Here is a 22,530-nt window from a genome sequence, read left to right as displayed (position 1 = left end):
TTGTCAATTGCCTTCTCCAGCAACAAACTGTTCAAAATGTTTTCTTAACCGCACTAAGGCAAAGGGAAGTATAGAATTTGTTGTTTCTTTACAATCTTATCCTAATCAAATCTCACTACTGGGAATGAACAATCTGTATGTACAGATTTTTCTGAAATAGGGAAAAAAAGTAAATGGAAGAGTGAAATAAGGCCTATGGTATACATGAACTTTACGATGCAAGTGGTTTCTTTATTTATTACATGTGGAGTCTGTTAAATGATGCTGCTACAACGGACTGAACTGCAAAGTCCAAATGCTACAGATCAGAAAACACAATGTAACCGATTCACTCATTGAGCCACTTCAGCATTTTTCTCTGTGCTACATCAATGGTGCAGATAAATAGGAACTGTCACTTCTCTGGATGTTCCTTATTCCCACACCCCAATAAATGCTATTGAATTGTTGCAGAGCTAAGTCAGAACCGAGAAAATAAAAAAAATAGATAGAAATTGAATTGCTCAGTTCCACATAAACTAATACACCAACTTACTCAAACGTACAGTATGCTGTAGGTGCTATGAAGCCAAGCAGGGTAACTGCACGGAGGGTGCCTATACTGTTCCTTATAGGTGAAGAATTGATTGACAGGTACAAATGGAGATGTATTTTTCCTTTAGAATGTATTTTTTTGGTATAACTAATTATTAATGAAAATATAAACCATTTAAATTGAGTATAAGTCACGGTGTGTACTTTCCATGTTAAGGATATTACAAATTAACTACTTTTAGATTAACAGGGTTATTCACTAAATTGAGAATGGTCAGGAATTCAAAGTGAATTCCAAACGTAAAGGGATACTATAAGCACTAAAACAACTTTAACTTAATGAAGCCGTTTTGGTGTATAGATCATGCCCCTGCAGTCTCACTGCTCAATTCTCTGCCATTTAGGAGTTAAATCCCTTTTTATTCTGTTTATGCAGCCCTAGTCACACCTCCCCTGGCTGTAACGGACACAGCCTGCATGAAGAAATGGTTTAATTTTCAATCAGATAATAACTAGCTTAAGATTTTTTAATCTGCTCTGTAAAATGAAAAAGAGGGTCCGGCAAGATCTTGAAACTTGCTAACAATGTAATTCTAAATTAAACAAAATGTGCAGTAAAGGAGGCTTAAACATTAAAACACAAATTACAGGAAGTATTTAGGAAGGCTGTGTACACCAAAAGCAGGGAGGCGTGACTAGGGCTGCATAATCAAAGTGATTTAACTCCTAAATGGCAAAGAATTGAGCAGTAAGACGGCAGGGGCATAATCTTTACACCCAAAGTGCTTCACTAAAATTAAGTTGTTTTGGTGACTATAGTGTCTCTTTAAGGGCAAAATAGCTGATAAATTATCCAAGTCAAATATATTTCCAGTTCTGCTATTTTGGTCTAAAATTTGAAATTCGCTTAACAATTCACTATAAATCAACTTACTAGATCAACCCTATCATAGTGACTCTCAATTAAATTTATCAACAACTATATCAACAGAAGAAAAGAAAAAAAAAAGAAAAGAAAAGTGAGAGATTTTGATTATTGAAACATATCTCCCTACACAACCTCCCTGGTTTGTGCAATGGTGCACGCTTTTACATTTCATAATAATATCTAGAGAATTTCCAGTTATTTTTCAGAGACAAACAGTGCAGCATTAAGAATAAATGTACTAACAAGTCTGATAGCATCCAAAAACCACATCATGAGCTGCATTAACCTCTGACAACTTCTTGAATATCTTGCTTAAAACTACAGTGGACTGCACCCAACCAGCCAGACAACATGTTTATGCACACAGCACGGATCCCCGCCTAAGATCATGCTTTATTCAATAACACTGGTCAGGACAAACAACTTTGTCAAGACAGAGAGAACAATAATTAGTGCCAATAATTAACGCAGAGCATTCAAAACTTACCCTTTTTAGATAATTTTGTGTTCTCCATAGAGGAATATGTAAGAATTAAAAATGCTCCCAGAAACTGAGTAAAGAGCTACACTATTAAAGATCTAATAAGTCATTTCATTTCCTATACAGCAACAGTCATGCTTAAAGGAACACTACCACTAAATACATATTATTCCTTAATTCTTAGAGTACGCGGTCGACCTTTTGAAGTGCATTTTTAAAAAACATATTTTACTCATCTTTTATCCTGGACCAGGCAGTCTGTCAGGAAGTCGTGTCGTCTCCTCCTATGAGATTATCCTTATGCATGTACTCAGGCCAATCCAATTCTTCTTACAGAGAAGTATTACATCTTATACGTTTCTATGAAAATCATTTGACTATAATGAATGTAAAGGCTTTCGTTTATTAAAAGTCTTCATGAGGAATTCCAGCCAGTGGCTGCCTGACTATATGAGGTATCCGTAGTGACAAATGTAAACACTGCTGTTTCTCCCAAATGGCAACGGTTGCATTTGTCATTTAGCAGGGGCTTTGCTCAAAAAAACATGTTGTTGTGGTTTTAATGCCAAGATTGCCCCACTTATGGGCACCATAGTTAATTGAAGTGTTTATGGTCAAAGACTATTTTGGTGCCAACGCCTCCCAGTTTTATGCCAAACCATTTAGGAGCAGTCGGATGATAGAATTATGCTCTCCCAAGACCTGCAGATCAGATAATGCAGAAAAACTTCCACATTATCTGTACAATGAGCACTTAGCCAAGTGTTTTCTGCCCATCGTGTAAAACATGTGGGGTTATAACTCACAACAGTCACAGTTTATTCATAAAATTTTTTTTAAAAAAAATAAAAATAGTAGTAACGTGTCAGTCAGTAATGAGATTTTGGATACCATTATCGGTCTCATTACACCACTTGGGGTTTATTATACTGCTTTTAGATAAATTACACAGGAATCTTGCTGCAACAAATTATTACACACAACACTTGCCACTGTATTGCATCTGATACAACAGGTAGAATTTGTTGGAGGATATGCCAATTTTAATCTGTACTGAAGCATATTCTGTTACACGGTATGAATTTGCTGATTGGAGCAAATTGTTATAGAATTTCTCTTTAACATCAGCCAATGGAGACCAGCCAAAGACTTTGTGCCTACCCTCAACAACAGATGTTATGTTCTGTTAAAAAGGAGTTGCCGATCTCTAATAGGACACCACAAAAACTGTTTTCCCTGATCAGGACAAACAACCAGTAATTTAAATTGAGTGAATCCCTTAATAAAAAAATAAAAAAAAAATATTATATATATATATATATATATATATATATATATATATATATATATATATATATATATATATATATATATATATATATATATATAGGAAAGGAAAAATATTGGAAGAGTTCGCAGCAGAGTCCTAAAACCGCATTCATTTTCATCATGCTGAATATAGTGAAGTTAAAGGGACACTATTGTCACCAGAACAACTACAGCCTATTGTATTTGTTCTGGCAAGTTGAATCATTCAGTTCAGGCCTTTTGCCGTAAACAGTCTTTTTATTACAGCCTAGTGATAACTCCACTGGCTACTCCTCAGATGGCTGCTAGAGGTGCTTCTTGGAGCAGTGCTGCACAGTGAGCAGCACTGCCATTCAGGGTCTCCCTCCACCCTTTGCATGCAGACACTAAACTTTCCTCATAGAGATGCTTTGATTCAATTATAGACAGATGATGTTTGGCCAGGGCTGTGTTTGGCTTGTGCTGGCTCTGCCCCTGATCTGCCTCCTTGACAGTCTCAGCCAATCCTAAAGGGAAGCATTGTGATTGACTCAGAGAATCACTTCTGATGATTTCAGCCAAGCAGGCAGATCACGGGCAGAGTTAGCAGCTGCCGACTGGAATATAAGAAAGATTTTACTATCTTTAGAGAGGCAAGAGGGGACAAGGGGAGCTAGAGGGTGGTTTTAACTCTAAAGGTCCAGGAATACAGATTTGTGTTCCTGGCCCTATAGTGTTCATTTAAACATGAAAATTTACAAAACTTAAATTAAGCCAGGTAAGGTAGCTTCTTATGTGGCTGTCTTCTGGTCAGCCATGGGAGTGTTCTTAGTGCAAAATTAAAATAAAACCTTATCTTAGATACTGCCCTATTTTAACCAGTGTAACTACAGCACTGGATATTTGCACCAAACTCACTTCATCAAGCTGAAGTTGTTTTAGTGCCAAGATTGCCCCTTTAGAACTGCTCTGCTGACATCAGAATAAAGAGACAAATGTCACCTCATTCATATATCCTCCAGCAATTATGACACATTTACCAGAGGAATACTGCAGTAAGCACAGAGCATGCATTGTAGTCGATGTGATAAGACCAGGGGAGTGTTCTCCTATTCTGGATTGAAGAAAGATTCACAGGCACTCCGAATTCAAGCCGCAGGCAGTTTTATTGCAACAGAATGTAACGCAACGTTTCGACCGTAAAGCTTGAAAAAGACCTTTACGGTCAAAACGTTGCGTTACATTCGGTTACAATAAAACTGCCTGCGGCTTGAATTCGGAGTGGCTGTGAGTCTTTCTTCTCTACCTATTATCCTGGGATTGCTGGTCCTGCTCTGGAGCACCCGTGGCCGCTGGGAATGAGTGCGGTTCCCACCATTTACTCTCCTATTCTGGATTGTCACTAAGTTGTTGCCATAGCTATCAATTCCAAGAGGCCCAACACATATCCAACGTTTAGCTAGTATAAGGTTGTGCAAAGAACAAAGATGACAGTCCCACTTTTAGAGCACACTGCTTATTTTAAATCCATGTGCAAACATTTATACAGTAATAACAGATAAACTTTATTTAGTCTACCTCAATACAAAAAGAAAGCAGCCGATCCTCCTCCTACAGAGCGCCACAATTGTGGAACGACCTCCCGCACACTTTAAAATCTTCCCCAAGCCTAAAATCCTTTAAGAGATCCCTCTCTACATACCTCAAAACAGAATGCATGTGTCTTGGTTGATTATATATTTCCTACCTGTTCCATGTTAAATTTTGTATATATTGTACCATAATGTATCAATGCAATGTTTTGTGGACCCAGGACATACTTGAAACCCGAGAGAAATCTCAAGGTATCTTTCCTGGTAAAATATTTTATAAATAAACATTGAAATAGAAAATAACTAAACCATCAGGTTTTCTGTAAAATTTAAATTCAGAGTCGATTAACAAGCAGCTTAAAGAATGCAGATTTCTAACCTCTCAAGCAGAAGGGGGGTCATATTTTAACTGATTAACCTGTGGTCATGTGAATATGTCGCACATGTTTGGAAGCAGATGATGGCACGGATGTAAATAGGAAGGGTTACAATTTTATAGATCATTGAATATGAGAACCAACTGAAATACATTGATATCAAATAAAAGCTCTAAAAAAATAAAATAAAGTAACCTGTGTACTATACGCATAGACCGAAGCAGCTACTGCATGTGGTTATCCAATCTTACAATGGTCAAGATTACAGTTCAATTTAGCATGTCTCCCATGAACAGATCACTCCGTAAACAACATCAATGTCAACATGGGCAACGCAACAAGTGCTTGCAGATATCCGAAAAGCAATATAGGTTACTCTAACTCAGCAAGTTAATGAAATAAAATCCTGTGGATTAGTCTATAAGCCAAGCCTTGCCTAACAGCTTTTAGCAAACAGTAGGCAGACTAACAGAACCCACATTGAATATCATAATTTATTTATAGAGCGCTGCTCAGTATAATAGGGAACAGATCACTGCAAACACCGTCACAGACAAAAGGTGGCTTATGGTTTGGGGACGTAAGGAAAACACCATGGCAACATGGAAATTAAATACCGGTTATGCAAATGCACATCACACAAGCCTCAGCAAGAGTTGTCATGTTATTTTATTTCTGGCCTTTGTAAGGCGCCAACATATTCCGCAGCGCTGTACAATTGGAAGAAAGACCATGCAATGTAAACAGACCAATACAAAAGGGTATTGAATATTAAATGTTACCAAGGTACATATAATTTATTCAGGTTGATGGACAAGCACATAGGAGAAACTGCTGCCTTGCAGAGTGTACAATATATAGGGGGCAAATTTGTAAATAAATTCAATTTGTAGCTTGTATAAGAGAAACATGTAACATCAGAAAAGGAAATCAATTCAGTATGCAGAATCCAAGTCAGAAAGTATGCAAAATGGGGGAGAAATAAAAATACTAAATACAATACATTGACAAAATGGACAGAGAGGGGAGCAAAGCATTGGATACAATGTATATAAACCATGAAATATAGGTTTTAATTAATTGGGAATTAATCTTAAAGGGGCAGGAGGTCCATGTGTGCTTTGTATAAAACAGGTCAGCACTTTTCCTGTGCCTGGCCTCAGCCTGTAATCCCATGGTGGCTCTGCCAGGCTGTGTTTATTGATCAGATAAGGCAATGCTGACTCACTGAGAACACAGGTGACCAGGGGGACATACCGAGTGTTGTGGTTATGGTGAAGCCTGGGCCTAGAGAGTACACCCCTCTTACCCTGCTGTGAGTGATCTGGGGCCCCACAGGCAACTGACGAGGCGGCGAGAACCCTGCAGCATGGCCCGGTACCGCAACTAGGAAAGCAGGGGGCGCCGGCGGTGGGGAAAGGCCGCCCTCTTCAATCACCCAATCCAGCGCCATCCCTCCCTCCTCCAACCTCCACAGTGGGACGGACTAGGTGGGGGTCACTCTGAGAATGGGCCTATTTTAACGAAGCCCCTCCTCGACCAACTAGTAGTTTTGGCATGGTTACCCGTCGAATCCTCGGACTGTACTGGCGCCGGGAACCGCCATGCCTGCGCGCCGCGCTGGGTGCGCGTTCTACTAGAGCGCGGGGATGTAGGCCGCACACTAGGCCTCGGTGGTGCTACGAGCTCGGTTACCTGCTGCTCTCGCCGTCTGGTGAGCGGGGAGTGGAGCTGAGCCAATCACGGCAGTAACCCCTGCTGCTGGGCTAGTGACTGTCCCTGATAGCCAGGCAGAGGGGGAGGACTCAGCATGATAGGGCTAGAGCTCAGTCATGCTGATTAGTCACCCAGCTCTCAGCTCTGCCTTACTCTATACCTGTCATAAGGACTCAGCCCAATGTGCCAAGCCTCCCCAGCCAGCAAACAAGGATATATTTATACACCTATCTCTGGAGCTCAGTCTCTAACAAGATTTTCTTTTTATTTTATAAACATTGCAATAAAAGATTGTGTTGTGTAAATCAAACATCAGTCTCTTCCCCTCGTATTACTTGATGCTGGTATTGTTCTTCTTATTATTATTATTGCCTTTTATACATCGCCAACAGATTCCGTAGCGCTTTACAATATTATGAGAGGGGGGATTTAACTATAAATAGGACAATTACAAAAAACTTACAGGAACGAGAGGTTGAAGAGTTCACTATTATGTTTATATAAAAGGCTGAGGAGAAGTTGTAGTGAGCTGGCGAGGGAGTAGCTGGCTCATATTTGTTAAAGGTGGCACTAATTCGGGCTGTTCACTTAAGTATGATTTTTTGGGGGAGATCAAAGTGAATTTTTTTTAAAATTTGGGTCACATAAATATGTATTTAGTAAACTACGAAATGTCACAAGTAGAAATCACTATGGCAGTGTTTATTCAGCTCGATAGCCGAGCTGTGACTAGCGAGGTTAATTACTAAACTTACAATTTTAACTAATTTAGTCCGAATCGCAAAAACGGATGCTAGACTAGCAAAGCTGTTACCACACACACACACTGCACTCATACACACACAAAGTAAAAACAGAAAAATGAGTAAGCGCTGGATAACACAGGAGGCAGCAACTCTATAAGGGAATCCCTCAAAGACCCTTGAAAGTAACACAATAAAGGCAAATAGGAATAAGAGCTGCGCCTAATAAAAATAAATAAGATAATAAACAGATAGTCCAAATATAAAAATGAAAATAAAAAATAAAAATAAATATATATAGAAAGTCTTAGCTAAATCGATCTGATGTGGTCGTCTGGTACATCAATGTTCAGTCCGTAATATTAATCCTTGTTTAGTTCTTCCTTGTGGATCCACTCATATGTAAGAGACAAAGGGTATATAAAGGAAGCCAGATAGTGTAGTATTGTTAAAAATAAAGGGAATAAAATGGATAAAACTCTAGAATGCAAACTCACATTTAAAAGAGCAAAAGCCTGCTCTGGTGTAGAGGGCGTGCAGCGGTTTGGATCCCCGCTTATGGGATATGCAGTAGGTGTCCTCCGTCTTAGGTGTGTTTTCTTCGCCCTTTGTATGGCAAACACTCGGGTAGAGAGAGACAACCAATAGTGTACACTGGATATAAAACTATGGTTAAATGAAAGAAATAAAATGGGTACTCACAATGGGGGAGCAGGTACACTGCTCCTTTAAAATAGCGCTGGTGGTATTATCCCCACCTAGGATTTCTTGGAGTCCGAAGTGATGATAAAATGCCAGGTAAGGAAATAATAAATGTATATAAAAAATACAGTAAAAAGTGATAAAATATACTTTAATATTAAAAAATACACAATATTATAACCATAAACGCGTTTCGCCAATACGGCGTTATCAATATGGGGAAAGAACCTGATACCTGGCACAGAATACGTACACACATAGGGCACCAACCAATTACTACCGTGGCCCACCACAACGTTCACATCACTATAACACTAACCAATATCGCTCATTCCCTCAACGAAACCGATACAATTCACACCGTACTCACCAAAATACCTCACCACCACCAATATATCACAACACACCAAGACTCCAATACAAACACCTGTCTCCCAAACCGCAAAGATCCAAGTATATTAACAATCACAAAGAATATTCCAACTATTCCAAATCACCCCCAATTCCTAATCACCCCAATAGATACCAGCTATTGTCACTAGATTCTGAATTTGAAAACGATGATCATTTTTTAGAAATCCGCACTCACCACACTGCACTAGCCCAGACACCATACCCCTCACGCCCCAACAAAAGGATTTTAAATTTAGAGGAAGAAGAAGTGGCAGACGTGAGCAAAAGAGAAAGATTAGAAAGATAATTACTCCTCCGAGTAGTAATAGTGGTGGCATTTTTAACCTTTCACAGAAAATTTTATCTAGTGCCCACATAGCGGTTTTAACAAAAGGTCTTAAGTTTGCCCCCACTAATACTTTTAAGTCATTTGAAGCTTTTATCGATGTCAATAAATTTGTTCGCAAAGCCACCCTCAAAAGATTTTTTATGGACAAAAATGATGAAATCACTCTACCAAACCCAGTTTTAACTCCTCTCACATCCCCTCCTAATCAAAAGGTTATTAACACCGCTCTTAGAGAAAGATCCACGTTTTATCCTGCTCATTTTAAATCTGCCCCCCTTACTATGTTTGAGAAGTTAGTTACCAAAGATTTAGATAAAATTAAAAATAGCAAATATGACCCTCATAACCTCACACACTTAGAGAAATTGGCACTAAAAGAACTCCAAGATGATGAAAATATTGTGATCAAGCCTGCCGATAAGGGCGGGGGGATAGTCATTCAATCAGCACAAATGTATATACAAGAGGCACACAGACAATTAAATGACACAAATGTGTATGAAAAACTTTTATCTGACCCTATCAAACAAATTCAAAGTACTTTTATTCAATTTTTAAACAAAGGTGTGATTTTAGGTATTTTAAACAAACACGAATTTAATTTTTTAAATAATAAATTCCCCGTCACCCCTGTTTTATACTTTCTTCCGAAAATTCATAAGAATGAAACCTCCCCCCCAGGGAGGCCCATTGTTTCTGGCATAGGCTCTCTCTTATGTAATCTCTCTCAATATATAGATATTCTGTTGCAGCCTTCAGTCCGTCTCATGAGATCCTATCTTCAAGATTCCATGGCTCTTTTAAACTTTTTAAACAATTTTACATGGAAACCTGATTTTATACTAGTGACCTGCGATGTTCAGTCACTGTACACAATCATACCTCATGATATAGGTTGTCAAGCTGTAAAGAATATACTAACGAAAGAAGGAAAAATCGCTGATAAACAAATTGAATTTATTTTAGAAGGTATTAATATTATTTTAAAAAACAATTATTTTTGGTTTTTAAATTCATTTTACCTTCAAAAAAGAGGGACCGCTATGGGGACTAGGTTTGCTCCCAGCTATGCAAATTTATTTATGGCTGATTGGGAGTCGGAAGCCATTTTTAGCAATCACGCTTGGAGAGCAAACCTAGTCTCCTTTTTCAGGTACATTGATGATCTTTTCTTTATTTGGGATGGTACTGAAGACGATCTCAATTCTTTTATTACTAATTTAAATACAAATAATAGAGGTATAATTCTGACCCACGAATATAGTAGAGATCAAATTAATTTTTTAGACCTTAATATTTTTATAAAAAATGGTAAGTTACACACAAAGACTTTTTTTAAAAAGGTCTGTGTCAATACTGCTATAGACAAAAGCAGCTGTCACTATCAACCCTGGCTAGACAGCGCCCCAAAGAGTCAAATGCTCAGACTCAGACGCAATTGTTCAGAAATAACAGATTTTAATACACAAGCAGACCTCCTAAAAGAAAAATTTGTTGAGAAAAACTATTCCGAAACAGAACTTGATAATACCATCAGGGATATCCAAAAAAAAGATAGAACTGAACTTTTAAAATATAAACCAAAAACCACAGATATGGCAATGCCTTTACCTATTATTTTTAATTTTAATAACAAAAGCAACAATGTGAAAAAGATCATAAGGAAGCATTGGCATCTGTTAAAACAAGATGAAACACTAAATAAAATTATACCTGAACGCCCAAATATTATCTTTAGGGGAGCAAAAAATTTTAAATCGATTTTAACCAATAATTTTACTAGAGAAACCAAAAAGGCCCCTTTTGTATCTTTCTTTCCACAAATTAAAGGTTTTTGTAAGTGCAAAATGTGTATAGTATGCAGAACTACCAATCCTGACGTCCCTCATAAAGTCACCGAATTTGTATCAAATAAGACAAACAAGGTTTATAAAATAAATGATTTTATTAATTGTTCCACAAAAAATGTTATATATCTGCTTGAATGCCCTTGTGGCCTCCAATATGTTGGAATGACCACAAGGTGCTTAAAGACACGCTTAAGTGAGCACTGCAGAAACATTAAAAATGGATACCAAAATCATTCTGTATCCAAACACTTTATTATACATAATAAAGATCCAAAAATGCTAAAATGTATTGGAATAACAAAATGTGTTGTTCCATGGAGGGGCGGAAATATTAAGAATATTTTAGGCAGAAAAGAAATGGAGTAGGTTTATAGACTCCAAACCCTTGCCCCACATGGTCTTAATGTTGATTTTGATCTGTTCAACTTTTTATAATATTTTTTATTTCTCTGTATATGCTCCTGCTTATTTTTATTCCATTGCCTCTTTGTATTTTATTTATCTTTTACATTTTGGGGCTGCTGTTTCTTTAAGACTCTGGTTTTCATGTACTGTTTTACTGTTCGTTTTTATATTGTGATACCATCATGTCTGGTCACACTGTTTCAGTGGATCAGACATGATGTGTATTTTCCTTTCACTAATTGCTTTTCTATTTAGCTTTCTTTCTGTCCGGCCGGCCGCAGCTTTGTGCGAGCCGACCGGCTGTTTATTTCCATTGCCATGACGACGGCTGTCATCAGCCGCGTCATTCCATTCACACCCCTCCTATACCGACGGCCGCAGCTTCGTGCGAGCCGTCGTTTTTTCCCTCTCACGTCGGCCGCATATTCTATGCGTGCCGACGTGATGCAGCTCACTCCTCCCTCCCATCTGTAGTTCTGCTGAGACGCCGGCGGCTGCGCAGTGCTTGCCGGCGTCTCACTACATTTCCCATAATCCCCCTGCTCTGTTTATGCCGGTCATGTGACCGAGCTTCAATATACTGTTTTTATTGCATTACCCGCTCGTTTTTTATATACATTTGTATAATCATGTTGTGAATATGCTTTTTTATGTTAACATACTGTTCTTATATAATTTTTAATATGATTTTATATTATCACATTCAATCCTTTGCTGTGATTGGTTAGCCCAATTTTTGGCGCCAATTTCAAAGTACTGTGTTTGTGTCACGACTAGTAATGTGGTCCAGCACGCAGAAACTATGTAAACATATACATAAGTAAGAAAAGGAAAATAATAGGATAGAGCATAAACCGGACCTTAGAATGGCCGGACTAATACGCTAGAGACAGAGAATGGTCAAAGGGAAAGCCGAGGTCAAGGAAGCCAGAAAATACTCAATACCGATTAAACAAGCCAAGTCAGGGAAACCAGAGATCAGAATAACCAGGGAAACGCCAAGGATCAGGATACCAGGAAATCAGAAACACAGAATTAGCACTTTCAGGAAACCAGGAAACTGAAACCACGACATGGCAAAGTAATGGGGAAAGCTAGGGGTTTAAATACCCCTCTCTAGGCTATGATTGGTCAGAGGGCGACCTCTGACCCCAAAACGTGCGTGTGCGTTGACGTCGTGACGTCACGCACACGTTAGTATAATTTTCGGGGGCGGAGCTACTCTTAGGCGCGACCACGTGGTCGGCGCCATGTTTGATTCGGGCGTGATGCCCGGAAGAACGGAAGGAGCGGTTCCCGGCTCGCCGACGAGCAGGTAAGCTCGTGTTGTCGGCGTGGCCGTGCCGGTCGGGCACGGCCGTGAGGCTCGGCGGGCCGGTAACCGCAACAGTACCCCCCACTCGAAGACCGCGCACCGGGCGGGAAGGACCCGGCTTAAGAGGAAAGCGGTTGTGAAACGACCGGATAAGACGGGGCGCATGGACCCGGTCAGCAGGAACCCAACAACGTTCCTCGGGACCATAACCCTTCCAGTCAACGAGATAGGACAAGACACCTCTGGATAATTTGGAGTCCATGATAGAATGGACTTCGTATTCTTCTTGATCACCCACCACCAAGGGCGGAGGAGGAGTGGCTAACCTGGTGTAGCGATTGCAAGTAAGGGGCTTGAGCAGAGACACATGGAAAGTATTTGCAATTCTCATATGAGCCGGAAGTGCCAAAGAATAGGTCACTGGATTAATACGTTGGGTAACTCGAAAGGGACCTATGTACCGAGGGGCAAATTTCATGGACGGGACCTTAAGCTTGATATGTTTTGTGGAGAGCCACACCCTGTCACCTGGAAGATATACAGGATTAGCGCCCCGTTTTTTGTCAGCTTGGGCCTTTGCTCGTAATGAAGCTTTCTGCAGAGCTGAATGGACGGAATCCCAGGTGTCATGAATTGATTCCAAACGGGTGTTCAAGGCAGGAATTTCCGTGTCTGAGAATTCAGAAGGAAAAACAGCGGGGTGATAACCCTGATTTACAAAGAATGGACTGTGATTAGAAGATTCATGAGTGGAGTTGTTCCTGGCGAACTCAGCCATGGGTAAGAGCTCATACCAGTTAGATTGATTGGCATTTATAAAGCAACGTAAATAGGCTTCTAGAGACTGATTCGCCCTCTCTGCTGCTCCATTAGTTTGAGGGTGATATGCCGACGAAAAGGAGAGTTCAATGCCTAATTGCTTACAAAAGGAACGCCAAAACCTAGAAACAAACTGGGTACCTCTGTCAGATACTATGCTTTTAGGTACACCGTGCAACCGAAAGATCTCTCTCAAGAATATTTGAACTAGATCTTGAGCAGATGGTAATTTTTTAAGGGGGACAAAATGTGCCATCTTTGTGAACCTATCGATAACCATAAGGACTGTATTAAACCCGTTTGAACTGGGTTGATCCACAATGAAATCCATGGCTAAGTGGGTCCAAGGAGCATTGGGTATGGGCAGTGGTTGTAAGAGTCCAGGAGGCGATCTAGGAGGAACTTTAGAAACGGCACATATTTGACATGCCCCAACATATTCTTTGATATCATTTCTAAGAGCAGGCCACCAAAACCTCCGGGAGATGGCAGAGAGGGTTTTGTGAACTCCAGGATGGCCTGCTGTGAGGTTGTCATGGAACAAATCTAGTACCTTCTTTCTAAACTGAGGTGACACATACAGTTTGTCCGGAGGTTTTCCCACAGGTGCCTGAGTTTGATCCGCTATTATGGCACAGAAGAGTGGAGAAGACACTTCGGTAACTGTAGTGGCAATGAGGCATTCAGGAGGTATAATAGGATATATCACCTGTTCCGGAGCTTCATCTGTCTCAAACTGCCTAGAAAGTGCATCTGCCTTGGTGTTTTTAGTACCAGGCCTGTACGTAATTATGAAATTGAATCGGGAGAGGAACAATGACCATCTAGCCTGACGAGAGGACAGTCTCTTAGCGTCCCCGATATAAGCCAAATTCTTATGATCCGTAAAGATCAAAAGTGGCTCTTTGGAACCTTCTAAGAGATGCCTCCATTCCTTAAGGGCAAGTACAATGGCCAAAAGTTCCCTATTCCCTATGTCATAATTCTTCTCTGCAGGTGTGAGTTTGCGAGAGTAAAATCCACAAGGATGTAAAGGTGTATCAGGACTTTCTCTTTGAGACAGAATGGCTCCAACTCCTGTCTCTGATGCATCCACCTCTAGGATAAATGGTTTGGTTGGATCAGGATGGGTCAGGACAGGTGCTGAGGAAAATAAAGATTTTAACAATTCAAATGCCTCTCTTGCTTCTTTGGGCCAAGATGTACAATTTGCTCCTTTTTTGGTTAAATTGGTTATAGGGGAAATCACGGAGGAAAAACCCTTTATGAATTTGCGGTAGTAATTCGCAAAACCTATAAAGCGTTGAGTGGCTTTAAGGCCCTTGGGTAATGGCCACTGTAAGACTGCCTCCAGTTTACGGGGATCCATCTGGAAACCAGACGGAGATATAACGTATCCAAGGAATTGTATCTCCGTTTGGTCAAACTGGCATTTTTCCAGTTTACAGTAAAGGCCGTTCTGTAACAGGGTTTTCAGTACAATTCTCACATGTTCGTGATGTGTCTCTAGGTCTGGGGAATAGATGAGAATGTCGTCCAAGTACACTAGAACGAACATGTGAAGGTACTCTCTTAGGACATCGTTAATAAAATCCTGGAATACCGCTGGAGCGTTACATAATCCAAACGGCATAACCAGGTATTCGTAATGTCCCATTCTGGTGTTAAATGCGGTCATCCATTCGTGACCGTCCTTAATCCTGACTAGATTGTATGCGCTTCGGAGATCGAGCTTGGTAAAGACTCGAGCTCCCCTCAATCTGTCAAACAGCTCTGATATAAGGGGAATAGGGTAGGCATTTTTTATGGTAATCCTATTCAAACCCCTATAATCAATACAAGGGCGTAGGTCTCCTTCTTTTTTAGAGACAAAGAAGAATCCAGCCCCGGCTGGTGAGGAGGACCTACGGATATGACCCTTTCTGAGAGCATCTTTAATATATTCCTCCAAACAAAGATTTTCCTGGGGGGACAAGGCATAGACTCCTCCCTTGGGAGGCATAGTCCCTGGTAATAAGTTTATGGTGCAGTCATAAGGTCTATGAGGAGGTAACCCTTCTGACTGGACCTTGTTAAATACCTCTTTCAAATCTATATACTGCGGTGGAATTTGTGTGGTCAAGGGAGGTGCAACAGGAACATTAATGGTACCAATAGGTTGTGGGATTTGCGTAAAGCAAACACCTTTGCATCTCTCACCCCAACTCACAATCTCTCCTTCAATCCAATCCAAACGTGGATTGTGTTTCAGGAGCCAAGGGAAACCGAGTATTATCGGAACTGTAGGTGAAGATATGATTTGAAAGGTCATTTCTTCAGAGTGGAGAATACCCACTGAAACAGTGATTGGCAGAGTTTCGTGTGTGATGAAAGGCTGGGTAAGAGGCCTTCCATCAATGGCCTCGACTGCTATCGGTTTCTCTTTATGTCTTAAGGGCAGGAGATGTTTTGCAGAGAATTCTTTGTCTAGGAAATTCTCCGCTGCCCCAGAGTTAATCATAGCCTCACACTGAACAGTAGTGTTCTTGAAAGATAAGGTTACTTTGACAAGGAAACGGTTCTTAGTCAATTTAGAGGACATATACATCACACCTAAGGTCGGTCCCCGTACGTGCCTTAGGTGGGCAAGTTTTCCGGCCGAACCGGGCATGACGATCTTAGATGTCCCTTTTTGCCACAATACATACATAACCCCTCGTTACGTCTGTGTTGTCTCTCTGCCTCAGTGAGTTTAGCGCTACCCAATTGCATGGGTTCAGGTTCTGGAAGAGGCGTTTGCTACTCACCACTGGGTTAGAGAAACGAGGGGCTATGGACAAATTAGAACGTCTGTTACGTTGTTTGTTTTTCTCTCTCTCTCTGAGCCGGTTATCAATGTCTATCATGTATGCAATAAACTCATTAAGATTAACCGGAAGGTCTCTAGCTGCAGTCTCATCTTGTATACTCTCAGCTAGACCCTCAGAGAAAGCAGCCACCAGACCACTATTGGTCCAATCAACCTCAGATGCTAATGTCCTGAACTCTATTGCATAATCGGCTACAGAACGACTGCCTTGCTTGATTCTCATAAGGGCTTTGGCAGCGTTCTTCTCCCTGCCTTTAGGTTCAAACGTAGCCTTAAAGGCCGTAAGAAAAGTATTGTAATCACGGGCTACTGCGTCACCACTTTCCCATAAGGGGTTAGCCCAGGTCAAAGCTTTTCCAGTTAATTGGTTCATCAGATAGCCTATTTTTGATCTATCTGTTGGGAATGAACCTGGGGAGGCCTCAAAGTGGTATTCAATTTGGTTTAAAAAACCTCTGAATTCCTTAGAATCACCTCCATAGCGAGGGGGCGGTGACAAGGTTATGGACGGTGGTTTATGTGGTACGGGAACCACTACAGGTGGCGGAACCACAGGTGGTACCGGAGGGACCTCTAAATAGGCAGTCCTCTGGAGCAAGGTCTGAAATGCCTGGGCAAATTGGTCTAACCTGTGGTCCATATCCTCCACCCTACTCTCACATGCGATCATATGCTTGCATAGTTCTGCAGGATCCATGGCCATGTCGTAATGTCACGACTAGTAATGTGGTCCAGCACGCAGAAACTATGTAAACATATACATAAGTAAGAAAAGGAAAATAATAGGATAGAGCGTAAACCGGACCTTAGAATGGCCGGACTAATACGCTAGAGACAGAGAATGGTCAAAGGGAAAGCCGAGGTCAAGGAAGCCAGAAAATACTCAATACCGATTAAACAAGCCAAGTCAGGGAAACCAGAGATCAGAATAACCAGGGAAACGCCAAGGATCAGGATACCAGGAAATCAGAAACACAGAATTAGCACTTTCAGGAAACCAGGAAACTGAAACCACGACATGGCAAAGTAATGGGGAAAGCTAGGGGTTTAAATACCCCTCTCTAGGCTATGATTGGTCAGAGGGCGACCTCTGACCCCAAAACGTGCGTGTGCGTTGACGTCGTGACGTCACGCACACTTTAGTATAATTTTCGGGGGCGGAGCTACTCTTAGGCGCGACCACGTGGTCGGCGCCATGTTTGATTCGGGCGTGATGCCCGGAAGAACGGAAGGAGCGGTTCCCGGCTCGCTGACGAGCAGGTAAGCTCGTGTTGTCGGCGTGGCCGTGCCGGTCGGGCACGGCCGTGAGGCTCGGCGGGCCGGTAACCGCAACAGTTTGTTATTTTAAGTTTCCTTTGCCAGGTATCAGGTTCTTTCCCCATATTGATAACGCCGTATTGGCGAAACGCGTTTATGGTTATAATATTGTGTATTTTTTAATATTAAAGTATATTTTATCACTTTTTACTGTATTTTTTATATACATTTATTATTTCCTTACCTGGCATTTTATCATCACTTCGGACTCCAAGAAATCCTAGGTGGGGATAATACCACCAGCGCTATTTTAAAGGAGCAGTGTACCTGCTCCCCCATTGTGAGTACCCATTTTATTTCTTTCATTTAACCATAGTTTTATATCCAGTGTACACTATTGGTTGTCTCTCTCTACCCGAGTGTTTGCCATACAAAGGGCGAAGAAAACACACCTAAGACGGAGGACACCTACTGCATATCCCATAAGCGGGGATCCAAACCGCTGCACGCCCTCTACACCAGAGCAGGCTTTTGCTCTTTTAAATGTGAGTTTGCATTCTAGAGTTTTATCCATTTTATTCCCTTTATTTTTAACAATACTACACTATCTGGCTTCCTTTATATACCCTTTGTCTCTTACATATGAGTGGATCCACAAGGAAGAACTAAACAAGGATTAATATTACGGACTGAACATTGATGTACCAGACGACCACATCAGATCGATTTAGCTAAGACTTTCTATATATATTTATTTTTATTTTTTATTTTCATTTTTATATTTGGACTATCTGTTTATTATCTTATTTATTTTTATTAGGCGCAGCTCTTATTCCTATTTACTCATACACACACACTGCATTCACACACACACACTGCACTCATATACACACTGCGCTCATACACACACACACACTGAATTCATACACATACTGCATTCACACATACTGCACTCATATACACACTGCATTCATACACACACACTGCACTTACACACTGTATTCACACACACACACACACTGCACTCATATACACACTGCGCTCATATACACACACACACACACACACTGAATTCATACACACACTGCATTCACACACACTGCACTCATATACACACTGCATTCATACACACACACTGCACTCATACACACTGCACTCATACACATACACGCTGTATTCACACACACACACTGCACTCATATACACACTGCACTCATACACACACACACACACTGAATTCATACACACACTGCATTCACACACACTGCACTCATATACACACTGCATTCATACACACACACTGCACTCATACACACTGCACTTATACACATACACACTGTATTCACACACACACACACTGCACTCATATACACACTGCGCTCATACACACTGCATTCATACATACACACTGCACTCATACATACACACTGCACTCATACACACTGCACTCACACACACTGCACTCATACACACTGTATTCACACACACACTGCACTCATATACACACTGCGCTCATACACACACACTGCATTCATACATACACACTGCACTCATACATACACACTGCACTCATACATACACACTGCACTCATACACACACTGCACTCATACACACACACTGCATTCATACACACACACACACTGCATTCATTATATACACACACTGTAAATAAAAATTCAATTCATATAATTTTTTAGGATCTAATTTTATTTAGAAATTTACCAGTAGCTGCTGCATTACCCACCCTAGTCTTATACTCAAGTCAATAAGTTTTCCCAGTTTTTTGGGGTAAAATTAGGGGTCTCGGCTTATATTCGGGTCGGCTTATACTCGAGTATATACGGTACTTAAATGGAATAATATACATTTTCCAAATGGGCTATTTTAGCTTCAATGTTGCCATTCGATTTTCTTTTGTCAAAATTTGGAGTTTAGAGATTAGCCATGTGAAGCTGAGGTAAAGGGCCACATCAAGCACCATAACCACTACAGAGTGCTGAAATGGTTATGTTGCCCGGAGTGCACTGGCACCCTTCCATTGTAAGTAGTCAAACTGGTTTGACTTCCTACTTGCCCAACCTCCCAAGGCAGCATGTTGTAGTGGTTATGGTGCTTAATTTGTTCCTTTAAAGGGACACTGTAGGCACCCAGACCACTTACCCAGACTACTTCAGCCCATTGAAGTGGTCTGGGTGCCAACTACCATCACCCATAACCCTGCAAGTGTAAATATTCCATTTTTTATAAACTGCAATAATTACCTTGCAGGGTTAAGTCCTCCTCCAGTGGCTGTCTACCAGACAGCCACCAGAGGGACTTTCGGGTTCTTAGACTACTTTTGGTGTAATATGAATAATATTTTTCTATGGAGGGGTCTAATGCGCACTTGCGGCCATTGCCACCTATGCGCATTAGGTCTACCCCGTCGGCGGGGGGGAGAAGCGTGGGTGGAGCCTGACCCAGCACCAAGGGACATCGGCGCTGGATTCAGGTAAGTGTCTGAAGAGGTTTCAACCCCATCAGCAACATGGGATGGGGGGCACTCCAGGATTCTACAGTGCTAGGAAAACGGGTTTGTTTTCCTGGCACTAGAGAATTCCTTTAAGCAATGCAACCTATAATTTAAAGCAGCTCTGTTACTGTTTGGGGTTTTTGCGTAATTTGCATAGACCCCCCAATAATGACATCACTGCTGCGTGGCCGAGGGGGTGGCAGGAAATGTGAGATTTACTTACCTGAACATGTTTCTCACTCCCGCCGCCATCTTGATGGGCCACATCCTCATCAGCTCCTGGCGCTTCAGCTTCCTCTGTGCTTGGGAACTCTCCACCCCCTGCTGACGTCATATCCGAATGCTCATGCGCAGCAAGAGCTGCGTGCGCATTTAAAGAGCCCATATGAAAGCATTACTTTATGCTTTCCTATTGACGTCCAGCATCTTCTCACTGATTTTTACATTGAGAATTGCAGAAGCGTCTCTAGCGGCTGTCAATGAGACAGCCACTAGAGGCTGGATTAATCCTCAGTGAAACAGCAGTTTCTCTGAAACTATGTTTTCAGCTTCAGGGTTAAAACTAGAGGGACCTGGCACTCAGACCACTTCATTGAGCTGAAGTAGTCTGGGTGCCTATAGTGGTCCTTTAAAAGACACTATATGGTCAGGAAAACAAACGTATTTCTGACCCTATAGTGTTAAAAACGCTATATAGGTCTTACCCCCTTTTAAATAAAGTAAAAAATATACTTTTATTCCAGCGCTGCACCGATCTATCTCATGCTCCGCCCCCCCACCGGATGAGATTATCAGTACTGAAGATCTCACCCAATCCAATGCTTTCCAATAGCCAGGCTGGCCAATCAGCATCTCCTCACAGAGATGCATTGAATCAATGCATATCTATGGGGAAAGTTCAGAACCTCCATGCAGAACATTGTGCAGCACTGACACAGGAAGCACCTCTAGTGGCCGTCTGAGTGACTGCCTCTGGAGGTGTTACTAGGCAGTAATGTAAACACTGTTTCACACCACCCGCGAGTTGCACTTACCTGCGGAACAGACCCGTGTGGCGGCCAGATACTCCAGCGGCTTCATGTTTTCCTTCAGTGGCGCTCGCGGCTAGCATGATGTCGGCCTCTGCGCATCCTCAGTATTTAAAGGGACAGTGGGTCTTAATCAAGAATATGGCGTGGACGTGAGTGCGTCACCACATTTACTAACGTTCCGGCGTCATGTGGCATGATCCTACCTATCACAGCCTCCCTATAGGTATTTACTCTCCATGGGGGAGGTGATATAGCAGAGCATAATATAGTGATTTCTGTTACAGAATCACCCATCAAGTTTACAAAATAAACCACTAAATGGTTTGTATATGTTAAAAATACAAACTAAAATAATACTTCAAACTTTGAACTTGTGGAAAAATGAAATGTAAAAATATGCTTTAAAATATGCATACCCTGTGTTTACTTTCCCAAGCAATGCATGCATTTATGGGGTAATTTCAACTGTCAAACTGTTACAAAGGGCCCATTATATTCATCTATCAAAATTCTAACTGTAAGGATTGAAATAGTCGAGCACTCTATCTTAACAGAATAGTGGCAAAGGTACACATTGGGGGTATTGTACTCAGAAAATGTAGCTGCATACAATATGGTGTTTTGTACAGGAGTAGTGCACATAAGGTTTATGAAATACACATTAAAAACAAAAAACTTGTTATATGTGTAGATATAAAAAAAAAATAAAAACAGAAAAAAACTTTTTTTTTTTAACTACAGTATTTAACAGTGAGTGACTAGTAAATTACTATGTAAAAAGTGTCTAAATACCCTTAGGTAAATAGCCTGTGATGTATAAGACACTTTATACAAATATATACTTGTGTGTGGCAATTTTGATTTCTGTGATGGATATGAAACTTAGAAAATAAACATTATAAATTCTAAAAACATTCCACAGTGAAATTGTACTTTTACGCCTTGTATTTTGTGACCTGTAACTACCAAATATAAACCGTAATTCTAGACATCTTATGTACTCTGTAAATAAGGACAAATGCATGAATTTATTTTGATTTGGTTTTCTTAAACCGTTATGCACACATTACTGTTGCCAAAACTGTAAAAAAAAAAAAAAAGTGTTATTGTTGTTCCTTTTTTTTTTTTGTATTCTTTTATAATAAATTAGAATTGATATATATATTTGTCACATAAAATAAAGGCATTTTTGTTATCTTTAAAAAAGAATAGTACATAATGTGTGTTAATAAATGAGAAAGATGGAAATTGCGGTTGAGTACACACAAAGCAAAAGTCCCAAAATTACTTTGTTACAATACAAGCAAACTGAAGCTTGGTGCTTACGAATTCTTATAAGTATAGTTTTTAAATGGTCATTCTTTGCCCTTATTTTCCAACCTTTAGTGTT

The 22,530-nt window shown here is 40.7% G+C and overlaps 2 protein-coding genes across 6 annotated transcripts in view; one reads left to right on the top strand and one right to left on the bottom strand.

The window, feature by feature from the left end:
• Window positions 1-7,056, bottom strand: part of IDE (insulin degrading enzyme) — a 59,249-nt gene extending 52,193 nt beyond the window's left edge. Inside the window, exon 1 of one of the 4 annotated variants that reach the window (XM_063434232.1) lies at window positions 6,895-7,056. Coding sequence is in view for 2 of the 4 variants with exons in the window: in XM_063434231.1 (XP_063290301.1) it covers window positions 6,509-6,570 (62 nt within the window). In the remaining 2 variants the exon portion in view is untranslated. Of the gene's footprint in view, window positions 1-6,456; window positions 6,730-6,894 lie in introns of those variants that run through there. The other 3 variants (XM_063434231.1, XM_063434230.1, XM_063434233.1) reach the window with 3 other exon arrangements.
• The window catches only part of BTAF1 (B-TFIID TATA-box binding protein associated factor 1), a 398,618-nt gene that overhangs the window by 321,774 nt on the left and 54,314 nt on the right, over window positions 1-22,530 (top strand). The gene's annotated exons all lie outside the window — the stretch shown is intronic.

The sequence above is a fragment of the Pelobates fuscus genome, chromosome 10 (genome assembly GCF_036172605.1).
Source record: "Pelobates fuscus isolate aPelFus1 chromosome 10, aPelFus1.pri, whole genome shotgun sequence".
Taxonomy (NCBI): domain Eukaryota; kingdom Metazoa; phylum Chordata; class Amphibia; order Anura; family Pelobatidae; genus Pelobates; species Pelobates fuscus.
Note: the sequence above shows the minus strand (reverse complement) of the source record. Positions and strands in the feature narration are given on the sequence as shown.